Source organism: Trachypithecus francoisi, unplaced genomic scaffold (genome assembly GCF_009764315.1).
Source record: "Trachypithecus francoisi isolate TF-2019V2 unplaced genomic scaffold, Tfra_2.0 Lachesis_group16, whole genome shotgun sequence".
NCBI classification, from domain to species: domain Eukaryota; kingdom Metazoa; phylum Chordata; class Mammalia; order Primates; family Cercopithecidae; genus Trachypithecus; species Trachypithecus francoisi.
This window is the reverse complement of record NW_022681461.1, coordinates 4946041-4969844: the sequence shown is the minus strand read 5'-3', so window position 1 is coordinate 4969844 and position 23804 is coordinate 4946041. Positions and strand designations below refer to the sequence as shown.

The following is a 23804-nucleotide window of genomic DNA, read 5'->3' as shown; positions in this document are numbered from 1 at the left end:
CTTCCCCATTTCAAAACCTACTAAAAAGCAGTAGTACTCAAGACAGTGTACTGCCATAAGTGCAGACATACAGATCAATGAAACACAACTGAGCATCCAGAACTGATTTTTTAAAAGGATGTTAAGACCATTCAACGGGGAAAGAATAGTCTCTTCAACAAATGGTGCTGACCGGGCACAGTGGCTCACAACTGTAATCCCAGTACTTTGGGAGGCTGAGGCAGGCAGATCACCTGAGGCCAGAAGTTCAAGACCACCCTGGCCAACATGGCAAAACTCTGTCTCTAGTAAAAATACAAAAAATTAGCTGGGCATGGTGGTGCATGCCTGTAGTCCCAGCTGCTGAGGAGGCTGAGGCAGGAGAATCCCTTGAACCTGGGAGGCAGAGGTTGTAGCAATGAGCCAAGGTCGTGCCACTGCACTCCAGCCTGGGTGACAGAGAGAGACTCTGTCTCAAAAAAAAAAAAAAAAAAGGTGAGACAACTGTATATCTACATGGAAAAGGCTGATGTTGGAGGTGGACATTATGATGCACACCTGTAGTCCCAGCTCCAGGGGCGGTTGAGGCAGGAGGACTACTTGAGCCCAGGAGTTTGAAGCTGCAGTGAGCTATGAATATACCACTGCACTTCAGCCTGTGTAAAAGAGCAAGATTCTGTCTGAAAAACAGAAGAGTGCTGTTGGACCTCTACCTGAAATCACATACAAAATTACTTCAGAACGGATCAGACACCTAACTCTAAGAGCTAAAACTATAAAACTCTTAAAAGGGACCATGGGAAATCTTCATGCCCTTAGATTTATTTAGCAATGAATTCCTAGATATGACACCAAAAGTATGAACAACCTAAGAAAAACTCAATCGTACTTCAACAAAATTAAAACTGTTTGTGTATCTCAAGATATTCCCAAGAAAGTAAAAAGACAACAGAATAGGAGAAAATATTTGCCAGTCATGTATCTGATAAGGGTCGAGGAGCCAGAATACACAAAGAATTCTCAACAAGATAAATGACACTATCAAAAAGTGGGCAAAAGGGGGCTGGGCACAGTGGCTGACACCTGTAATCCCAGCACTTTGGGAGGCCAAGGTGGGTGGATCGCTTGAGCTCAGGAGTTCAAGACCAGCCTGAGCAACATGGTGAAACCTTGTGCCTAACAAAATACAAAAAATTAGCCGGGGATGGTGGTGTGCACTTATAGTTAGCCCCAGCTACGCAGGAGGCTGAGATCGCACTACTGCACTTCAGCCTGGGTGACAGAGAGAGACCCCATCTCAAAAAAAAAAAAAAAAAAAAGGTGGGCAAAGGATCTGAATAGACATTTCTCTGAAAAAGATATAGAAGTGGGCAACAAGCACATGAAAAGATGCTCTTAGTCTTCAGGGAAATGCAAATCAAAACTACAAGATACCATTGCACACCCTCGACAACAGCTAAAATCAAAAGGACAGGTAATAACAAGTGTTGCTGAAGATGTGAAAAAATAAACACACTTTTACACACTGCTGGTGGGAAGATCGAACCATACAGCAATTTTGGAAAAGTCTGCCCAGGTCCTCAAAAATTTAGACATAAAAGTGCCACTGGACCTAGCAATTCGACTCCTAGGCATATTACCTCAGAAAAGTGAAAACGCACGTCCATGCAAAAAAACCTGCACCCAAATATTGATAGCAGCATTGAGCATAATAGCCAAAAAGCAAAAACAACCCAAACGTCCATCAATGGATGAATGGATATGTCCACCCCATGGACTATTACTGAGCCATGGAAAGGAATGAAGTACTGATCATGCTACAACATGGATGAACCTTGAAGACATCAGGCTAAGTGAAAGAAGCCAGCCACGACAATCACACATTCAGTGACTCTGTTTATATGCAATATTTGGAAGAGACAAGTCTACAGAGATAGAAAGTAGACAGGTGGTGGTTTAGGGCTGGGGGTCATGGGGAGACAATGGGATGATGGCTAAAGGATACAGGGTTTTTACTGAAGTGATGAAAATCTAAAATCGACTGTGCTGATGGTTGCACTTATCTTTCAATACAGTGAAACCACTGCACTGAACACTTTAAGTGGGTAAACTGTATAGTATATACATTACATCTCAATAAAGTTACAGAAAAAAAGGAAAATGGAGAAAGATCTAAGCTCCAAGAATGTTAGTGATAGGGAAAAACACATGGATAAATCTAAAAAAAAAATCTGTGTAAAATAATACCCTAAATTATGACTTAAAAAAAAAAAAAAAAACACCAAGACAAACAGAATACAAAACAATACTGCACGTAAGTTTGGAGAGACAACTGAAGCCCTTCTATTGTGTGAGGACTGGGAGTATGAAGTAACTGATTAGACTTTAAATATGCAGGATCAAACTGGACAAGACACCAAAAAAGGGAAACAGGACTAACTTCCAAACACATAGAGCAAAAAATGAAATAAAAAAAACTCACAAGCAAAAGTACACAGAGGTCAGAAAACTATGGGCTGGGGGCCAAATGCAGCCCACCACCTCCTGTTTTTGTTTTCCTGGAACTCAGTCCCACTCATGTTTTCTCCATGGATCCTTTTCAGCTACAGTGGCAAAGCCGGGTACCTGCAACAGGGACCAGACATTACAAATGTCTGCTGACCCCTGCTACCAGATACTACACAACAGACAAAAAGCAAGAGTTATTGGGGGCTCGGTCTCCTGAGCATTGAAATGAAGACAATATTCCCTCTTTTCTTCAGAGGTACACGGTTCAATTTTTTTTTTTTTTTGAGATGGACTCTTGCTCTGTCGCCCAGGCTGGAGTGCAGTGGCGCAATCTTGGCTCACTGCAGCCTCCGCCTCCCGGGTTCAAGCAACTCTTCTGCCTCAGCCTCCTGAGTAGCTGGAACTACAGGCGTGCATCACCATGCCTGGCTAATTTTTGTATTTTTAGTAGAGACAGAGTTTTGCCATGTTGACCAAGCTGGTCTCAACTGATCCACCTGCCTCAGCCCCCCACAGTGTTGGGATTACAGGCGTAAACTGCCGCGCCCAGCCTACAGGGTTCAATTCCGATAAACAATATGAGTGCAAGAACTTTTGTGTAGGAAGGAATGTCCTCAGCCTACTCCCCAGCTTCAGCTTCACAATTACCCTCTTCAGGTTCAATTACAGAAGCTAACTTCCTACAAGAGAAAAAGCAGGCCCTTCTATGACAGCACGGAAAGACCTCAACCCACGTTTCTCCCACAAGTAGCATCTTGCAAAACTACAATATCACAGCAAGGTGACTGGTGCTGATACAATCCACAATCTTATTCAGGTATCTCGGGTTTTACATATATGCAAGTGTGTCTGTGTGAGTGTGTGTGTGATCACACATAGGTTCACGCAACCACTACCACAGTCAACATACAGAACAGTTTGGTCACCACAAGGATCCCCTGGTTTGACCTTTCATAACCACATCCACCTCCCTTGCTCCTCCTTGCCAACCCCTGGCAACCACTCATGTTTGTCATTCAAGAATGTTATACACACAGAATCATTCAGTGTGACCTCTGGGGATTGGTTTTTGTCACCAACAAAGTCCCCTGGAGATCCACCTGGGCTGTTTAGCAAGAGTCCGTTCCTGTTTGGTGCTAAGCAGAGTTCTGTGGTATGAATGCACGGTCTGTCTGACCCGCTGGAGGTCACCGTGGAAAGAACATGGGCGGTTTCCAGTTTTTAGCTGTTACAAAGAGAGCTGCTGTGAACATTTCCGTACAGGTTTTTTGGTGAGCGTCAGTCCTCACTTCTCCGGGATACGTGCCCAGGAGCGCAAGTACAGGGTGGTTGCATGTTTAGTGTGTAGGAAACTTCCAAACTGTTTTCCAGAGTGACTGTGTCCTTTTCCATCCCCATCAGCAACAGATGAGAGATCCAGTTTCTCTGCACCTGTTGGTGTTATTTCAATGCCTTCATTTTAGCCATTTGTTAAAAGATTAAAGTAAAATTACAAAGTAAACCATACTTATTTTGTAGAAAACTGAAAAATACAGAAATACTTAAAAAAAGAAATAAAGTCCTGTTTCTTCTCTTGGGAAAAAACCCGCCATGCTGCTGTTTATACCTAAATCAACGCATCCAAGTGGCAGGCAGCGCGAGGCAGGTGCCCTGCTTTCTTCTCACTTGGAACCCTCACCAGGATGACAACTCTGCCCTGGGCCTCTGCTAACATCCCTGTGGCCCTTCGCGTCAGAGGCTCCCCTGAGGCTCTACCAGACATCCTCAGTCCTCCTCAAAGCACTGACAGCTGCAGGCCCACTAAAGCAAGCACTGAGGACTCTTTCCCAAGTGTGAGTCAACGGGACAGGGGAAGTGGGTCCCAGGGCTCCAGGCAGCAGCACACGCACACGGAGGGAGGAGCACCAGCTCGCTCCAGAACAGGTTTCCTCACTGCTTATTGGCCGGTAAAGGCTTTGGCAGCCTAGTACAGCTTATGGGCCTCTCTCAGAATAACGTTTTTTTGAGATGGAGTCTCGCTCTGTCACCCAGGCTAGAATGCAGTGGTGCAATCTCGGCTCACTGTAACCTCTGCCTCCCAGGTTCAAGTGATTCTCCTGCCTCAGCCTCCCAAGTAGTTGGGACTACAGGCGCCCACCACCACGCCCACTTAATTTTTTGGTATTTTTAGTAGAGACGGGGTTTGCCTGTGTTAGCCAGGATGGTCTCGATCTCCTGACCCCATGATCTACCCGCCTCGGCCTCCCAAAGTGCTGGGATTACAGGCGTGAGCCACCACGCCCGGCCCAGGATAACATTTTTAAACATGTAATATAAAATACAGGTGGCAAAAATGTAAAATACCAAAAAATATATATATATATATATATATATATTTTTTTTTTTTTTGAGACAGGGGCTTGCTCTGTCACCCAGGCTGGAGCACAACAGTATGATCACAGTTCCCTGCAGCCTTGACTGCATCCTCCTACCTCAGTCTCCCAAGTAGCTGGGACTCTAAGCACATGCCACTATGTCCAGCTAATTTTTGTATTTTTCTTTTGCAGAGATGGGCGTCTCACTATGTTAACCAGGCTGGCTTCCAACTTCTGGTTTTAAGTAATTCTCCCACCTCAGCTTCCCAAAGTGCTGAGCCAAAATATTTTTAAAAACAAATGTATTCCATACTAATATGTAACATTTCATGCAGTGATGAATAAACCACATCTCAAAGTGTCTGCAGCTACAGTGTGAGACGGAAAGTCTGTTTTTTTATTCTCTTAGTGGCAAAGTCCTGGGTCCTGATGAACCCACAGGCTCACTGCCACCTTCGTAATGGAAAGAAATGCTAAATTCCAGGTACAGCTTAGTGAAAATGAAGGTGCCATTTTTTTCCCATCCAAGCTCATGGAGCTCTGAATTTCACAGACCCAGGAAGTGCAGGGCCAGTCCTCTTCCCTAAGAGACTCCTGCAGGCTGTCCCTCGGCCTCGGTTCTAAGGGAAAGAAGCTGCCTGCATCCAGCCAGGGGCAGGGCAGAGACACAGGTGGGGTCCCAGGGCCCTGGCGAGGGCCCTGCAACAAGGGATGGTTGGCAGAAAGCCTGTTGTGGGCTGCTGAGAAGGCATGCAGATGGGTTGCAGATTGGCTGCCCCTGGGGCCTGATCGCACCAGGAACGGGCCAGGGCAGAATTCAACCAAGGGAAATTCCCCTTAAAACCTAAATGTACCACCAGCTGCCCCGGTTCATCTGGGAGAGACTTCAGCCACTTTTTTTATATCCCAGGTTTTCTGCTTTAAACCTCAGGGGTAGGTAATGGAAAAAAAAAAAAAAATTAGTGCTAAGTATCTAAACATCACACAACAAGTTTTTGGATGGGTCTGCCAACCTTCGTTAACGCAAAGGCCACTGTCCCGTCATCCTCGGTGGAAAGGTCAAGCAGCTTCTGGTAAAATGCTTCATCATAAGGCCCATCTATTTGTAAGGTTTTTCTGAAGAAGAAAGCACAATAAAAATAGGATGACAACGCCGCACTGAGGTTGTTTCTTAAACTGCTAACCCAGTCCACAAAGCCCAGCACCACTAACCATCACACGCTTTGTTTTGAAAAACACCTAACAGATCTATCTCCCTCATGTGAAACATCAAGACTTGAAACAGAACTCAGCAAGCCCAGAACCAGGGAGCCTGGAAGCTGAGCCTTCTCCTGTTCATGACAAGTAGCATCCTGAGTCAGAGACACAAGTGAATTCCAGCGAGGAAGGAAGAGGATCCTGGCCCTGACTGGACACCGCGGGTGTGGACCCCAGTGACTGGCACTGAAAGCCCAGGACAGAGGCTTGGCTGACACAGAAGGGCCTGCAGGATGCTGCTCAGCCGTGGAGCAACACTGCCCTCTGCAGGCTCGGCCCCAACTTGGGGTTTGGAATTAGCAGGCTCACAGAGGAGCTTTCTTCTCCAGAAAGCGGTAAGTGACCCTGTTCCTCCTTCACAAGGCGCTACATTCCAGAGTGCCGGGGAGCAGAGGACTGGGGCGGGGAGTGGCCGGCGTGCTTCGTCCTCCTGGGAAGCTGTGCCCTGGGAGGCACGTTCTTACCCTGCCCACCCCCACAGTCTCCTCTCAGGGCTGCCCAAGACGGGGACCGCCCGACCTCACCTCTCCTCAGGAAACTCTTCTAGGTATCGCTCAACCCGGTTGTACAGAGGGTAGAGGCCTTCGATGTCCAGCAGGTCCAACATCTGCACCTGGAGGGTTTTGTACAGAAGACAGCCCTTCGGTAACCCCGAGCGCTCTGGGGTGTTTTTTCCTACCGAGAACATCAGGGGAAAACGAGAGCATGTTGATTATCAAAGAACGTGGAGGGAGACACAGGCTGGCGCAGACCACAGGGCTCATCCTGGGCTCCACCACACGGGCATCGCCACAGGCAAGGACTGGACCCTGGACTGGCGCTAAGGACAGATGAGATGACGCTCCCGCCTCACAGAGCTGCTGGAGCTGGAGCGAGCCTGGACCACACTGGATGCACCAGGCCAAGCACAAAGGAGAGAGCAAGAAACGCACACGTCCTGCCTCATGCCTCTCCTCTCCCAACACAACTCTCAGAATGTCTTTTAGATTCTACCACAACAGCCCCGGAAGTCACTTTATGATCTAAGTTTTTTTTTTTTTTTTTTTTTTTTTGAGACGGAGTCTCGCTCTGTCACCCAGGCTGGAGTGCAGTGGCCGGATCTCAGCTCACTGCAAGCTCCGCCTCCTGGGTTTACGCCATTCTCCTGCCTCAGCCTCCTGAGTAGCTGGGACTACAGGTGCCCGCCACCTCGCCCGGCTAGTTTTTTGTATTTTTTAGTAGAGACGGGGTTTCACCGTGTTAGCCAGGATGGTCTCCATCTCCTGACCTCGTGATCCACCCGTCTCGGCCTCCCAAAGTGCTGGGATTACAGGCTTGAGCCACCGCGCCTGGCCTATGATCTAAGTTTAGACAAAATCCTCATTTTAAGTCAGGACACAAAATTTCTTTCTTTTTTTTTTTTTTGAGACACAGTCTTACTCTCTTTGGCCCAGCCTGGAGTGCAGTGGCACGATCTTGACCCACCACAACTGCAAGGCAGGGAATTTCTAAAGATCCTGCTGGCATCCTAAATCTGCAAGGCCACTAAAGGAGGACAACCCCAGGACACTGTCTGCAGAGTCCAGAGCCACGAGCCCACAGTGAGAGGCAGGTAAGACCTGGGCTGGCGACAGGCGCAAGCTCAGAACTAGCCACACAGAGCCACAGACAGGGGTCAAAGCCACTGACAAAGACCTGTTATATCGTAGGACAGAGGCAGAAACAAAACTCCACTTGCCGCTCACAGTTGTTTGGCACCTGTGCTGTACAGGGTGCCAAGTGAGCTTAGGAGGTACCAAGTCCCAGATCGTCTCCTCCCACTGAAGGGAGCAACCATCTCCCACAAAGAACCAAACCACAGGCAAAGACCCAGTAAGAAAGGTGTCCATGCAGGGGAAACTGTAGTCACCTGCAGGTGTCAGCAGGACCCGACACGAAAATGCCACTGTGCAGGAGAACGGGAGTAAAAGCTCACATGCCCAACTAGAGGGGATGTGTTAAAATTACAGCAGATCCATACGTGGTCAATAAAAGTTGAATAAAATGCATGTGATCGCCAGGCGCCGTGGCTTACACCTCTAATCCCAGCTCTCTGGGAGGCCAAGGCCGGCAGATTGCTCGAGTCCAGGAGTTTAAGACCAGCCTGGGCAACATGGAGAAACCCCTTCTCTACAAAAAAAAAAAAAATTAGCTAGACGTGGTCGTGCGTGTCTATAGTCCCAGCTACTCAGAAGGCTGAGGCAGGAGGATCACTTGAGCCCAGGAGGTGGAGGTTGCAATGAGCCAAGTTCACACCACTGCACTCCAGCCTGGGCAACAGAACCTTGTCTTTAAAAAAATAATAATAATAAAAGAACATATATATGTGATGATACAGACACAGATTTATGCTAATTAAGTAAAGAAAGTCAGGTTACAAAATGACATGTAGAGTATGATCTTATTGTTTTAAACTGCACATCCCAGCAGCTGGGGCCCAGCTCCACTCCCTTCTGTCTGTAGCCCTGGGGTGCTGTGGCGCCTCCTGTTGGTGCCCCCAGACCACCTCAGCAACTGGTGCCATCTGTCGTTCCAGACACAGTCTGCCTCCTTAAAAGCAGTTATGTGTCCAGATTATAGGCATAATTTTAACAAAATTTTCTGAAATGATCAGGAATCATTTTCATAACAAGAAAAAAAAAACCTCACAAAGTTCATTTGTAATAAGAAAATTATTATTACATGCTCATGCCTGTAATCCCAGCAGTTGGGGAGTCCAAGGCAGGCGGATCGCTTGAGGTCAGGAGTTCGAGACCAGCCTGGCCAATAAGGCGAAACTGTCTTTACTAAAAATACAAACGTTAGGTGTGACAGTGCGCACCTGTACTTGGGAGGCTGAGGCAGGAGAATTGCCTGAACCTAGGAGGCGGAGGTTGCAGTGAGCCGAGATCACACAACTGCACTCTGGCCTGGGTAACAGAGTAAGATACTGTCTTGAATAAACAAAAGAAAAAACTGGCAGAGATAGCAGAAAAGAAGGCAGGGCTTAGGGTGTGGGTGGGTTTCTGGTTGCACACAAGCAGGACTGCTGTCTTCAAACCATCTCAGGCTCCCAGAGACCATGGGGTCTCCACGGGCTGCCAAGAATCACAGGCAGGGTCAGCTCATGAGATGTCAGGACACGCAGCAGCGGCCAGGGCCCGGCTCCTGTCTGCAAGGAAGGTGTCCTGCAGTCCAAAGTCCCCACGGGTCTGTGTCTTCACCCCAGACTTGTGAAGACACCTCACTGTGGTAGGACCCAGCCCTGAAGGATGTCTGTGCCTCAATTCTCCCCATCTAAGGAACAAGCCAAGAAAAACCTGTCCCCAGGGTTGCAATGAGGCTCCAACAGGATAGATAACATGGTTGAAAACATTCAACAAACCAGAGAGGGCCACAACATACGGATGATATTCCAGGGGGAAATCCTACAGCCCAAATGTGTCCTGCTATTTACAGATACAGATAAAAGGCAGAAAGGGAGTCTGCATCTGGGGGTGAGAGGCGGCAAAGCTCCGTGCTGGGAGCCCTGGTGTAACCAGGTGGCATCCCCCAGGAGGCTTTACTGACCGCCTGGCCACCCATGGGGACTGCAGAGTCCCAAGGCCCTGCAGCCCCACCGCCTACCTGGGGAAGGCTGGGCCCTACCTTGGCAGCGAAGGCTCCTGCTGAAAGGGCTGGCTCCACAGACTCGCGGGCCTTGGGGCCCAAGCCCCGCTCTCAGGGAGCCTGCCCGGCCCTTGTCCGAGCCGCTCAGCAGCACCCGTGTGATCACGTGCACCAGCTCCCTGATCACAGCCCTTGTGCAGTGGGGCCCGCTGGCCAGGCCGTTGGAAGGGAAGAAGAACGGCTTCAGGTGGTGTGCAAGCTCACTCCAGTCAGTCACGGGGCTCCGGGCATCTTTGCAGCCATAAATCAGCTCACCATTCTTCAGGCAGGGAAAAGAGAGAGGGAAACGTCAAACCACCAAGCTTGTAGGAAAAGAACTCAGTCCCCACCACCAGCAGGCCAGGCAGCGGGTAAAAGCCAAGGGCCCTGACGCTGTCGACCCAATCTGGGGCCACTGCACACTCTGGCTCCTCCAGGGAAATCCACCCTCACAGGCTGTGCTATCAACCAAGCACCAAACCTCAAGACATGAAAAGGAAGGTAAGTTTCAAACACTAAAGAGCAGTGCCCTGGCCTGACCACCGCCCCCCAGACAATGATCCACAGTACCTTCAGAAGCCGAGAGCAAATGCTCACAAGTGACAAACTCCCAAAGCCACCAGCCCAGTTACTCAAGAACCTGAGGGCCTTGGCTCTGGCCCTGAGCAGACAAACATGAGGACAGCAGTCAGCACCAGCACCGCAAACGAGTGTGTCCTGGGGTTCAGGCCACGCCCAGAGTGACCCCAGTGCTGGGTGGTACAGCTGAGCCAGATGGTGGGAGAAGCTGCTGGCATTTGCTGGCTTAAATCAAGCCCAGCGAAGAAACTCCTTACAACATCATCAACATTCAGATTCACACGTCCCCAGGGCACAGGCAGGGACATCTGCTGCCATGCCCGGGGGAGTCAGCACACGACTCCTGGGGCCTGGGTGGTGCCCAGGAGAAAGGCCCCTGACAGTGGCCAACCCCAGGAAAGTACCAACTCTTTAAACCTTATTTATGTATTTATTTTTAAAACAATTTTTTAATGTTTCTGAGACAAGGTCTCACCCTGTTGCCCAGGCTAGAGTGCAGTGGAGCAATCAAAGCTCACTACAGCCTTCAACTCCCAGGCTCAAGTAATCCTGTCACCTCAGGCTCCTAAGTAGCTGGGAACACAGGTGCAAACCACCACGCCCAGCTCATTTTTTTATTTTTTTGTAGAGACAGGGTTTTGCTATGTTACCCAGGCTGGTCTTGAACTTCTGGCCTCAGCAATCCATCTACCTCAGTCTCCCAAAATGCTGGGATTACAGGTGTGAGCCACCGCACCTGGCCCACACCTGGAACTTCAGAGCTTTCAGGGTTTTCTGCCTTGCTGGCTTTTAATACTGAACTGGACGAGATCGGCGGGAGAGCTGATGAAACGCACAGTAGGTAACATGCCTTGGCGGCGTGACGTGTTATCTTGAATCATTCTGCATCCCTTCTCTTAATCCATCCCCTTTTCAACTCTTTTGAAACAATCCTAATCCTCGGGACTTTTCCATGCTGATTTAAACAGAAGCAGCAGACAGCCAGAGTTCCAGAGACCTTAGGTGCAGGTCAGATGGGGTCAGAAAAGGGTCCACTTGGGATAACATGCCAGCCTTATGATAGGCTTCAAACAAATCCTTGATGAAACAGAATGTATCTTCAGGGTTTAAATATCGAGTTTACAAAAATAAATTATATAAACACGAAATAAAAGCTACCTGTGAAACATGTCATCCTTTCCTGGATTTGGGAAGGTGGAGGCAGACAGGGAATGAAGCCGATTCACTTGCCCAGCAGCCAGCACAATGGGTTTCTAACCAAGACCTGGGGAGGCAGGTCAAGAGCAGGCCCCACTTGCCCACCACTGAGAGCAGCCAGCCAGGCAGCAGGACACCAGCCACAGGCAGCAGCAAGGAGAGGGGCCAGGGCTTCCGGCTCACCAGTCACCTCATCCAGACCACGGCACATAGGAAGCAGACAGGGCCACGCTCAATAGCCCTGCCTCCTCTGAAGGATCCACCTGCGATGGCTGTCAGCTCCTACAGGGAGCCCAGGACTCTGTCCCCAGGTGTCACTTATGTGTGATCATGAGGCTACAACTGGGACTGAGGTGATGACAAGGGGGACCCCAGAGGACACATGTCCAACATGGGACGGCACTCTGACTGCCACCCAGGCCTGCTACCCTACATCGCACCCCCTCTCTCCCCAACAGCCTCTCCTCTGCAGATGCCCCAATCCTGCCTGGCCCCACCCCCACCTCCTCTCCCTTGGACACCACTGCCAGCAGCAGGCCAGGTGACGCCAGCCCAGGTAGTGCCAGAGTCATCCTCACCCACGGCTCACCCATCTGCTCATCAGGGGAGACCAAGGCCCACCCCGCAATTGCTGGGGCTTTGGTCAAGCACCGCAGGGTCATGGACAACCTAGGGTCACTCAGATGCTGTGCTTGTGGAATCGTGCTCAGAAAAAGGTCAGGGAAAGACAGGTCTGGAACTGGAAGGTCCAAGGTGATGGGGGAACCAGTCGGGGTATGAGGACCCCAAAGGGGATGTCCAACACACACGACGTGCAGCCCAGCCCAACACCCTCATCTGTGAGGTCACTTGAACCTTCGCCGGCCCCACCCTGAAACCACCGTAGAATCAAAGCAGCTCTTACCTTAAATATCTTCAAGTTGTTTTGTGCCTCCTGCAGCAAACTCTTCAAGGCAAAGTGCATTCTCTGTTTGTTTCTAAAAGGGAAAAGTGTTAACATGCTTTAAAAGCAGCTGGAACCGACCTGTCCCTGCACACACACCTGCTGGTGGCTCAGAGGACATGCCAGGTTATTTTCCTAGGGGCCACTGGGAAACCCAGGGTCCAGCCGGGTCCAAACAGTGACATTCTCCCCACCATGGGCTCCCTCCCCGGACAGTCACAGACACAGCTCCACAGCCTGACACGCGCTCACTAGAGATGTCGGGGTTGGCCCTGACCCCAGGCCTTCGGGAGATGTGAGGGACCCAACTGAGGCACGGGAGTGGGAACCCCACCAGCCGCATCACAGCCCCACCCGAGAGGGGTTACGGGCTGCTCTGCCTCCCTTGTTCCTCCTGCCGCAACTTCCAAAGGCTCAGGGGTGGCAGGAGACCTGTGACGGGCCATGAAGGGAGTGCCGGGAGCCAGGGAGAGGCTAGAGTCCCAGGGAGCTGTCGCCCTGCAAGTGAGGAGCTGCAAGGCTGGCCTCCTCCCCAACCCCCACAGGGGAACCTCTGGAGGCCAAGCTGCCCATGCAAGCACGCAAGCCTGACACTGCCAGTGGGGACAGCCCACGAGCACGCATTCAGAAAGGCTCCCAGTATCCACGCACTCTCTAGCTGACTCCTAAAAGCCTGCATTCTACAACATTCCAGGGAGGGTTCCCTACTTATGTTCTGACACATTAATAAATTCTCAACAATGAACCTTTATTACTGAATGCTTCACAATTCACAGCCTTTAGGTGCACAGGGAAATCCACATGGGACCCACAGGTGAGCGCACCGCCAGCCTCGCTGAAGCCTTGGAGCGAGCGGTGTTGGTGCCACCTTCTGAACGAGCATTCCCAATGTTTGTGAACTTTTTAACTTCCAAAGACAACTCTGTGTTCAATCTTTGTTCCAGGAAGTTTGCAAGGGCATCTAACCAAAAGCACTGACATGGCGACCAGGAGCGCACTCAGAGGCAGTGCTGAGCACTGACAAAGGCAGGGGCACAAAATGAATGGTTGGAGGGCAGCAGGGGAGGAAAGAGGAAAGAAACTCACGCAGCGGAGTAAGAAAAACCAGACTCACCAGAACAGCTCTGCAGTAACAGGGGTCCCAGGGAGGGAAAGGAGATTGGAAAGAGGAGCTGTGCTGATCAAAAAGGACAGCAAAGGCTCACAAATCTACATCGCCCTGTGGCCAAGGACTCTCTCCTGGCAGTGTGACGGGGGGTGCCTGAGTCGGGGCAGGGCACTGCCATGAGTCCCAGGTCCCACCTCCCTCCACCTGCTCCCACCCTCAGCCCTGCCTGCTCCCTCTGCTGCCCCTTCGGCCCCAGGGCCTGCTCGCCAGGCCCCCAGGCCCCACTGCGGACTGACCTTCCCCAGCTCCCAGCCACTACCGCCTTCCTGACCGCCTTCCTGACCTCTGGCAGGACCAGACTCTGAGCTGACCCAGGAAAGTAGTGTGCGGGATGCACAGCAAAGCTCTGAAGGCTGGGGAGCGTGGAGGCAGCGCCAAGTGGGGAGCAGAGCCCAGGCACCTGGTCGGAGGCTGCAAGCAGGCCTTGCCAGGGCAGAAATGGCCACCACAGCAGCAGACTTTTTAATATCCACAGAGGAGGGAGAGATCCAAGGTACAAACAATCAAACTATGAAGGCCCAGACGGTGGAGGTCAAGGCTGAGCACCAGTTGATTTCTGATATAAGTAGAAGACAAATCTGGTCGCAACTCGGATGAGGGAACAACCACAAGTGAGCAAGCATCTCAAACTGTGAGCACACAGACAAGGCGCGGAGCACAAAGCCCCAAGTGTCTACAGCGCTGATGGCAAAAGAGAGCCCTGAAGACAGAACGTGGCCCTCCCCCGCTTCCTACCTCATGAAACACCCCCCCACCAGACACTGGCCCCCGCCCCACTCACCTCCAGGGAACGTGACACAAGGGGGCAAAGGAGAAGCATTCTCTTACCCTGAGTAGAGATCAAGGGGACAGTATCTGCTGATCTGCCTCCACTTCCCAGTGGCTACCTGTGAAAACACCAACAGGAGGGCATGAGGTGACTGGCGCTGGTGACTGCACTGTGCCAACTGAACACAGAACAGCATCAATGATGAAGACAATGAAGACAAGCTGCAGCCTTACTCCGGAAAAGGTGCCACCACCTTTGCAGGTGCACATCGCTAAGTGGGGGAGGGAGCCACTTGACTTCCATTCAAGGAAACCTTGGCCCCATCTGTGAGATGTGATGTGGCATGGCCCCCAGGGCAGCCCTTCACAGGAGCAGGGAAGACAGCGGCAAACACCTTCAAATTACATGGCTACATTTTGGTAATGACGGTAACAAACCTTTAGAAGTTATAATATCCAGTAACAGGGAAGGTGTCCTTAACAAGAAATTTCATGTTGCCAGTAGGAAGATAAGTTGGCATAACATTTTGAAAGGCAACTTGCTGGTATCCACCAAACTTTAAAATGTTTATGTTCCCTGACTCAGCAAATCTACAAGGAACCTAGAAGAACTAGCATAGGGCAAAAAGGTACAGAGACAAGAATGTCCACTGCAGCCTTACTGCCAACAGCAAACCCTGAAACCAAGAGAGACACTCATCAGTAGGGAAATGACTAAATAAATCACAGTCCATCCACTAGTGGGGCCAGCACACAGCAAGCAATTCACTGAATGAAGAAATGCATAAATGATATGCAGCCATTACCAGAAAGAGGTAGAGTTAAAAGTCACCAAAATTTATTCAAAGGAAAAAAACAACTGGCAGAACAATGGATACAGTGTAACATCAATTTTGCTTTAAAAAAAAAAAAAAAAAGCTTATGTGCAAATATCCATGCATATATCCAAATATGCATTGCAAAAGCCCTAAAGAATATATCACAATTCTCAAGGATTAAGTGAAAAAAGCAATCAGAGAAAGTGCCTATGGCATGATCCCATTTTTGCTTTGTAAGAGTGTGTGTGTGCACGCACAGGCATGTAAACATTAGAACATGTGGAGAGACAGCACTTCATTTCCACCTGATTTACATGCATATTTTTGTGGGCACAGGAAGAAGTCTGGAAAGATAAGCAAATATATCTGACAATATGAGTTACCTGGGAAGGCAGGTAATCCAATTCATGCCATGTCATATGTTACCAGTTATATGAGCAAGTAGTGCTTTATAGTAAAAAGTATTTCTTAAACATGTCACATACGGTGATCATGAAAACCACATCCTAAGAGGCATGGCTCACAGACTGTCTTTCCCCTAAGAGCTCAGATAGTAATCACACCACAAAGAAAAGAAAGGGTGATGGTGGTGAAATAGTGGAGCAATGACCTCCAGAAATTCTCTCCTCTGTAAAGGCAATCAGAAAACCGGTTTAAAAAGAATTGTCAGAATCAAAAATTATTGAACTCTGGAAATGGACCATAGACTTGCAACAATCCAGGACGCATTTATTCAAGAAAAACAGCTAAATCTAAGCAAGATCAGTGAGCTTGTTGGCACTTTAAAGGCCCTATTCCCATCCCCGTATCTCTAGCTCCAAGAGAACCTTGAAAACCGAGAGGCGCAATCACAGTGAAAAGCAGCTGCCCAACCGCCACAGAGGGCGCAGACGAGGGCAGGACATCTCCAAAGGCTTCTTCTCGGACAATCACTATTTGACCTGTCTCTGGATTCCCAGAAAGATCACACTTGCAAGGCTGTCTTCACTGACCTGGCTCAGAACTCACCCGTGCAGGAGGCCTTTTAACCGCCGGCATTTGTCGAAAACATTGAGAGGCCATTGTTTAACTTCATGGTTTCCTTGGAAGGTGAATAAAAGGGCAAACAATAAGCTAACTAAAGCCAAAAAGAAAAAGCTGAGTAACAAGATGTACACAGAGACTCTGAAAGCTCCAACATACACCTAGGAATCCAGAAAGTCATGCAGAGAGTCAGAAAAGAACTGAGAAAGCCCTAAGCTCTCACTTGAGCTGATCTGAGGCTCCATGGAAGTGAAGGGCAGAGGCAAAGTTATCAAACACCCTAGCGAGTACTGAGTGGGCCCCAAGACACAAACAGAGCCCCTCAGCAAAGACTAGGAGACTTACTCATTCTGGAATGCCTGCCATTTAAGAAAACATCTATCGACCCACTAACTGCCCACTAAGCTAACTGAGCAGACTTTACTGGCCACATATGACAAAGAATACAGACTTCACAAAATTAGCACAGAGAAGTCCCTAAACAAACAGTAACAACTACACGAAGCAGCAATAAAAAATCCTGGAGAGGGAGTAGAATCTAATTTCAGAGGGGCCACATCATATTATTTCAAATGCCCACTTTCAACCCATCATCACAAAAAACGCAAAGAAACAAGAAAGTACTGCCCATATACAAGAAAAAAGACAATCACTAGGTTGCCCCTGAGGAAGCCCAGACACTGGACTTACTAGACAAAGACTTCAATCAACTATTTTAAATACACTTAGAGCTAAAGGAAACTAGGGAAAAAGAACTAAAAGGAACAAAGAGAACAACGTCTCAACAAATAGAGAATATCAATAGAGAGGTAGAAATTATAAAAAGGAATCAAAAAGAAACTCTGGCCGGGCATGGTGGCTCACACCTATAATCCCAGCATTTTGGGAGGCCGAGGTAGACACACTGCCCGAGCTGAGGCGTTCGAGATCAGCCTGGGCAACATGGTGAAACCCTGTCCTACAAAAAATTCAAAAACTAGCTGGATATGGTGGGGTGTGCCTGTAGTCCCAGGTCGGTGGGGGCTGAGGCAGGAAGATGGCTTGAGTTCAGGGGTCAAGGCTGCAGTGAGTCATGTTCATGCCACTGCAGTCCACTCTGGGTGACAGAGCAAGAGCCTGTCTAAAAAGAAAAAAAAGAAAGAAATTCTTTAGTTGAAAAGTACAGTAACTAAAATGAAAAAGTAACTAGAGGGGCTCAAGAACAGACTTGAGTAGGCAGAAGAGAAAATGGTTGAATTTTAGGATAAAGACCAAGAGATCTACAGCTAGACACACCAGAATCAAACTGTCACAGGACAAAGACAAAGAGAGAATCTTAAAAAGCAGAAAGGGAGGCCGGGCGCGGTGGCTCAAGCCTGTAATCCCAGCACTTTGGGAGGCCGAGACGGGTGGATCACGAGGTCAGGAGATCGAGACCATCCTAGCTAACACTGTGAAACCCCGTCTCTACTAAAAAATACAAAAAACTAGCCGGGCGAGGTGGCAGGCGCCTGTAGTCCCAGCTACTCGGGAGGCTGAGGCAGGAGAATGGCGTGAACCCAGGAGGTGGAGCTTGCAGTGAGCTGAGATCCGGCCACTGCACTCTAGCCTGGGCGACAGAGTGAGACTCCGTCTCAAAAAAAAAAAAAAAAAAAAGCAGAAAGGGAGAAGTGGCTCATCCATACAAAGCATCTTCCCTAAGATTAACAGCTGATTCCTCATTAGAAACCAGGCAGGCCAGGAGGAGGCAGGATCATGACATATCCTCAGTGCTAAAAGAAAGACTGCCATCCAAGAATTCTAGATCTCCCAAGACTATCCTTTGAAAATGAAGGAGAAATTAAGACATTGCACAAATAAACTGTAACTAAAAGAATTTGTTGCTAGCAAACGTATCTTACAAGAATTACTAAAGGGGGTCCTTTCAGCTGAAATAAAGGATACTAGACAGTAACTTAAATCCACAGGAAGAAATAAAGAGCATCTGTAAAGGTAACTACCTAGGCAAATATAAAAGAAGGTATAAACACATTTTGTAATTCTTGTTTCTCTATATAATTTAAGAGACAACTGCATAAGGTAATAATTACAAATCTGTATCAACCAGAACATGATGTAGAAATATCTAATTTGTATCTCAATAACAGCACAAAGGTTGGGGGAGGGAGCAAGGCTTTAGAGGAAGCAAAGCTTTTGTCTATGATTGAAATGGAGTTGGTATGAACCTGAACTAGACTGTTGAGGTTATTATGTTAAAGTAACACTCAGAGCAACGAGACAGAAAATCAACAAGAATGAAGGCTTGAACAACACTATGAACCAACCAGACCTAACACATCTATAGAAAACTCCACCCAGCAACAGCAGGTTACACACTCTGTCCAAGCAAACATGGAACAGCCTTGAGGAAGAACCTTATGTTAAACCACCAAACAAGTTTCAATACATTTTAAGAGTGAAATTGTGCAAACAATATTCTCCAAACATAGTGAAATGAAACTAGAAATCAGTAACAAAAGGAAATTTGACTCACAAATATGTAAAAAGTAAACACTCCTAATTATCAATGGGTCAAAGAAGAAAGCAAAAGAGAAATCAGAGAATGAATTAAGATAAAATGAAAACACAACATACCAAAATTTATAGGATGAAGAGAAAGCAGTTAAAGATTTATTAAAATAATGATCTTAAATGAATAACCTAACTTTCTACAATAAAAAGCTAGAGGCCAGGCACAGTGGCTTACGCCTGTAATCCCAGCACTCTGGGAGGCCAAGACGGGCGGATCACGAGGTCAGGAGATCAAGACCATCCTGGCTAACACGGTGAAACCCCATCTCTACTAAAAATACAAAAAGTTAGCCAGGCATGGTGGCGGGCACCTGTAGTCCCAGATACTCACTGCACTCCAGCCTGGGTGACACAGCGAAACTCCATCTCAAAAATAAATAAATAAATAAATAAATAAATAAATCAAGCTAGAAAAAGAATAACACACTAAGCCCAATCCAAGCACAGGGAAGGAAACAGTAAAGATTAAAGTGAAGACAAATGAAATACAACATGGGGGAGAGGGAGCAGAAAAATGAACAAAACCAAAAGTGGTTTCTTTGAAAAGATCAACAAATATGACACAATCCTTTGGCTAGACCAAGGAAAGACAGAAACCAAATTACTAAATTCAGATATGAAGAAGGGGACACTACTACTGACCTGTATGCCAACAAATTAGATGGAAATGGACAAATTCCTAGTAACACACAATTACCAAAAAACCCACTCAAGAAATAGAGAATCTCAACAGATTGGTAACAAGAGACTGAATCAGTAATCAAAAATCTTCTAACAAAGAAAATCCCAGGACAAAATGCCTTCACTAGTGAATTCTACCAAACATTTCAAGAAGAATCAATACCAATACTGAAACTCTTTCAAAAAACTGGAGAGTGAAAAAAAAACAATTCCTAACTCATTCCATGAAGCCAGTTATTACACTAGTACCAAAGTCAGAGAAGATATCACTAGAAAACTACACACCAACATCCCTTATCATTCAAAAACCCTCAGCAAAAAACTAGCAAACTGAATTCAGCAGCATATAAAAGTATTATACACCACGAGCAAGTGGGATTTATACCAGAAATGCAAGGTTGGTCCAACATGCGAAAACCAATGTAATACGCCAGATTAATACAGAAAGAGGAAGACACCTGGCTTTGAAGTGATAAAAATGTCAGGAACTAGATAGAAGTGATGACTGCACGACCTTGTGAAGAGACTAAAACCACTGAATTATACATTTTAAAAAGAGTAAGTCTGGCGAACACAGGCCGGGCGCAGTGGCTCACAGCAGCACTTTGGGAGGCCAGGGCAGGTGGACCGCTTGAGTCCAGGAGGTGGAGGCTGCAGCGCATATGATTCCATCACTGCACTCCTGCCTGACAGGGTGACAGAGACCCTGTCTCTAAATTTAAAAAATAAAAAAGGTGAATATGAATCACTTTGTGAAATAAAATGTCAACTAAAAATATCCGCATTTTCTTTTACTCTTCTGAAAACCGTGTGTGCCCTTGCCTCAGCCCAGATCCCCAGCATGCAGCTAGAGTAGCCCACGGCTGGGCGTTGGCTCTCCTCACCTTGAGGTGCTGGTGCATGCAGTAACGACAGATCTTATGCTTCATCTCATGCGTGACATCACTCGAGAAAGGAATAAACCCACATTTTGGCTGTAAAATAAATAAATAAGGAGGAAAAACATTTAGGAAGAAATCACGTACCTCTAAATAGACGTATCACTGACTACAAGATAATGAGTGCAGCAAGATAATTACGCATCAATGGCCCCAGAAGCTGTTTTCATTTGCACCTCCCAGTGGGAACAACACTTCCTGCATCAGATCACACAAATGTCTCTGCTAGAGGACCCACGGCCGGAACTCTCACTGGGGAGGGTCAGCGGCGCCTCTACACTAGCTCAACACAAGCACAACACACAGTAGCTTTGTGCTTTTATTCAAGAAAGTCACTACAAGACTCTAGAAGAGATGGACCCAGGACTCCCAGCTCCAAGAAGTAGAACCATTGTTCCCACTGACACTAGCACATGGCCCGACAGGGGCCCATCTGATAGTTGCTAGGCTCCCAGAAGGTCAAGGAAGCCCCATGCCCTCTAAAAGCTGCAGCCTCTGAGCATACACGACACCCAGGCCTGCGCCGAGCCTTGGGCACTGGAGATGGTGGCTGGGGAAGCAGAACATCCACCCACGAGTGAGGAGGATCAGGAGGCATGAGCTCAGGCCAGGAGCGTGACCCAGAAATCACTGCCTTAGAGTTGGAGGAGGGGCGTGTGCGGCAGCTTCCTGAGAGACTCTGACAGCCACCCCTGACGTGGGCAGCAGAGAGCTGAAGCAAGGGAGCCCCTGGCCCAAGGAGCCCCCACTGCCTGGCACCACAGAATTTCAGGACTCCTGGCCATGACACACCAGTGCCTCTGAGGGTCACACTGGCCTTTGTGCCTCCAGAAAAATCCGTCCTGAGCAGGACACGGGGAGCTCCCCAGTCTAGAAGGCAACCTGCAGATGGGGCTCCTGCAGCACAGCAAACAGCAGCCAAGTACCAAGCACGCATGGCCAGCAGGGAGGGGCACAGAGGAAGGCCCCAGGGGACCCTGGCAAGCTGTGCCCTCTGAGCAAAACGAGGTGGGGGTACCCAACACGCTTCCCTCTGGTGACCCTCAACCAGGGCTTGTTTTAGCCCAGGCATGCAGGGTGGGTGAGGTCTTCTGTCATGAACTACCAGGAATGAGCCTAAACCTGGGGTCTGGAAGCCATGGTAGGAACCAGAATGCAGGTGGGGGCTGTGGAAGGAGAGAAGCAAGTGGAGTTTCCAGAAGCCAAGAGTGCCTACCACTCACTTCAGTGGGAACTGGAACCCAAGGCACAAGACTCTCGGACTCACTGTCCAGGACTGATCTTTCCCCCTTACCCACACCATCTGCCCCTCGACAGGTCACCTTAATCTCTACACACAGAATGGGCCGGTGCTCTACAAAGCGGTAGGTTTGAAGTCTGGTTAAATTGGGAAGGCACATAGCGTAACCACTGAGTGTGTCCAGGTCCTTGTCACAGCGAGACTCTGGAAAACAGAGCAAGGGTCATACAGAGCAAGGTCAGTGAGAGAGAGATGAGATGATCCCTGCCCAAAACACGCCCCACCTTGTCCCTGGTTCCAGGGGGCATCTCTGTGCCTGATGAAAACCTCATGTTTCCCTGGAGATTGTGAGACACAAAGAGTAACAACATGGTTAAGGCCAGGCACGGTGGCTCACACCTGTTATCCCAGCACTTTGGGAGGCCGAGACAGGTGGATCACAAGGTCAGGAGTTCAAGACCAGCCTGGCCAACATAGTGAAACCCCATCTCTACTAAAAATACAAAAATTAGCCGGGCATGGTGGCATGTGCCTATAGTAGCAGCTACTTGGGAGGCTGAAGCAGAATTGCTTGAACCCTGGAGACGGAGGTTGTGGTGAGCCGAGATCGTGCCACTGCACTCCAGCCTGGGCAATAGAGCGAGACTCTGTCTCAAAAAAGAAAGAAAAAAAAAAAGGCGGGAACGGTGGCTCACGCCTGTAATCCCAACACTTTGGGAGGCCAAGGTGGGGAATCATGAGGTCAAGAGATCGAGACCATCCTGGCCAACATAGTGAAACCCTGTCTTTACTAAAAATACAAAAAATTAACTGGGCGTGGTGGCAGGCGCCTGTAGTCCCAGCTACTCAGGAGGCTGAGGCAGGAGAATCGCTTGAACTAGAGAGGCAGAGGGGGTTGCAGTGAGCCCAGATCGCGCACCACTGCACTCCAGCCTGGCGACGGAGTTAAGACTCCATCTCAAAAAAAAAAAAAACGAGAAAACAACGTGGTTTATGTAGGGGGTAGCTTCAGGCCTTGTGGTATCGGTTGAAGCTCTGGAGGGGCTGGAGACTGCAGTCGGCCACATGGATGGTCCGCCATATCGATGTGCCTGAGCCCCAATGAAAGCTCTGGACACCAGCCTGGTGGGCTTCCTGGTGGGCACACTCCACGAGTGTGTCACACGTAGTCGATGGGAGAGTGAACACTGCCCACACCACGCCTGGGGAGAGGACCCAGGGGCTCATGCCAGGTCTCTCCCGGACCCCACCCCTGCACCTCTCCCCTTGGCTGGTTCCATCTTCATCCTTTTCCTGTAATAAACCATAACCATGAGTAAAACAGTGAGTTCTGTTGGTCCTTCTAGCATATTATCAATCCTGAGGGTGGTCTTGGGGGTGGTCCCCTAATTCCACAACACCCTTAGCCCAGGAACTTGAAGAGGACGGGGCTGCAGGCTCCACCTTCTTTCACATCTAGGCCCTTCCCAGTCCCCAGTGCTCCAATATTTCCCCAGCACCACATCTGCTGGAAGCCGTAGTGTGGACAGAACCAAACAAGCCTGGGCTCCAGGCACCCCAGGGACAGGCTTTCCTCCTTTAACATAATGAGCCTTACTCCAAGTCTGGTTCTTATCACTGGCATGATAAACCTCCCATGGTTGTTATGAAATGGCAGGCTGAGAGCAGAGCACCCTGGAGCCGGGCTCAGACCGCATTCCGCGAGAGGAAGAACTGGAGCCACTGTCCTGCGGCCTTCCCGCCTCCCAGCCTTTCCTGCCGCGTGCAGCCCATTCCTCCCTGCTCCAGCCAGAAACTGCACACCCAGAGAATGGTTTGCTTCCATTTTCCAAATCAAATCAGGAGAAAATCTTATACTGGCCAATTCCACACCCTCATTGCCTGGCTGTGCTCCAGGCAGAGGCATTTCCACCCTCAACTCATGAAATGTATCTCTTTGATCACTGATTGAAACATAACCTTTGACCTGGTTCCTGTCCCTAAGGCCATTAGCAAGTGCAGAAAAGGGAGTGGGTGGGGATGGAGGAGAAAGGGAGAGACTAAGGGATGGGAGGGGACTGGGGAAGGACAGCATGAGGATGGGGAAGGTGATGCCACAGAAGGCCCCTAGATTCCCTGTTCCTCAGAAGGACATGGACCTAGCCTAGACTCTGGCT

The 23804-nt window shown here is 48.8% G+C and overlaps 1 protein-coding gene across 2 annotated transcripts in view; it reads right to left on the bottom strand.

Annotated features, from left to right (window-relative positions):
* IPPK (inositol-pentakisphosphate 2-kinase) overlaps window positions 1-23804 on the bottom strand; it is a 62124-nt gene that overhangs the window by 18851 nt on the left and 19469 nt on the right. For both annotated transcript variants that reach the window (XM_033236775.1, XM_033236776.1), the window contains exons 5-11: window positions 21731-21852; window positions 20355-20444; window positions 14459-14517; window positions 12424-12496; window positions 9744-10023; window positions 6623-6773; window positions 5855-5957 (exon numbers count right to left, since the gene is read on the bottom strand). In XM_033236775.1, the coding sequence (XP_033092666.1) occupies window positions 5855-5957; window positions 6623-6773; window positions 9744-10023; window positions 12424-12496; window positions 14459-14517; window positions 20355-20444; window positions 21731-21852 (878 nt within the window). The remainder of the gene's footprint in view (window positions 1-5854; window positions 5958-6622; window positions 6774-9743; window positions 10024-12423; window positions 12497-14458; window positions 14518-20354; window positions 20445-21730; window positions 21853-23804) is intronic.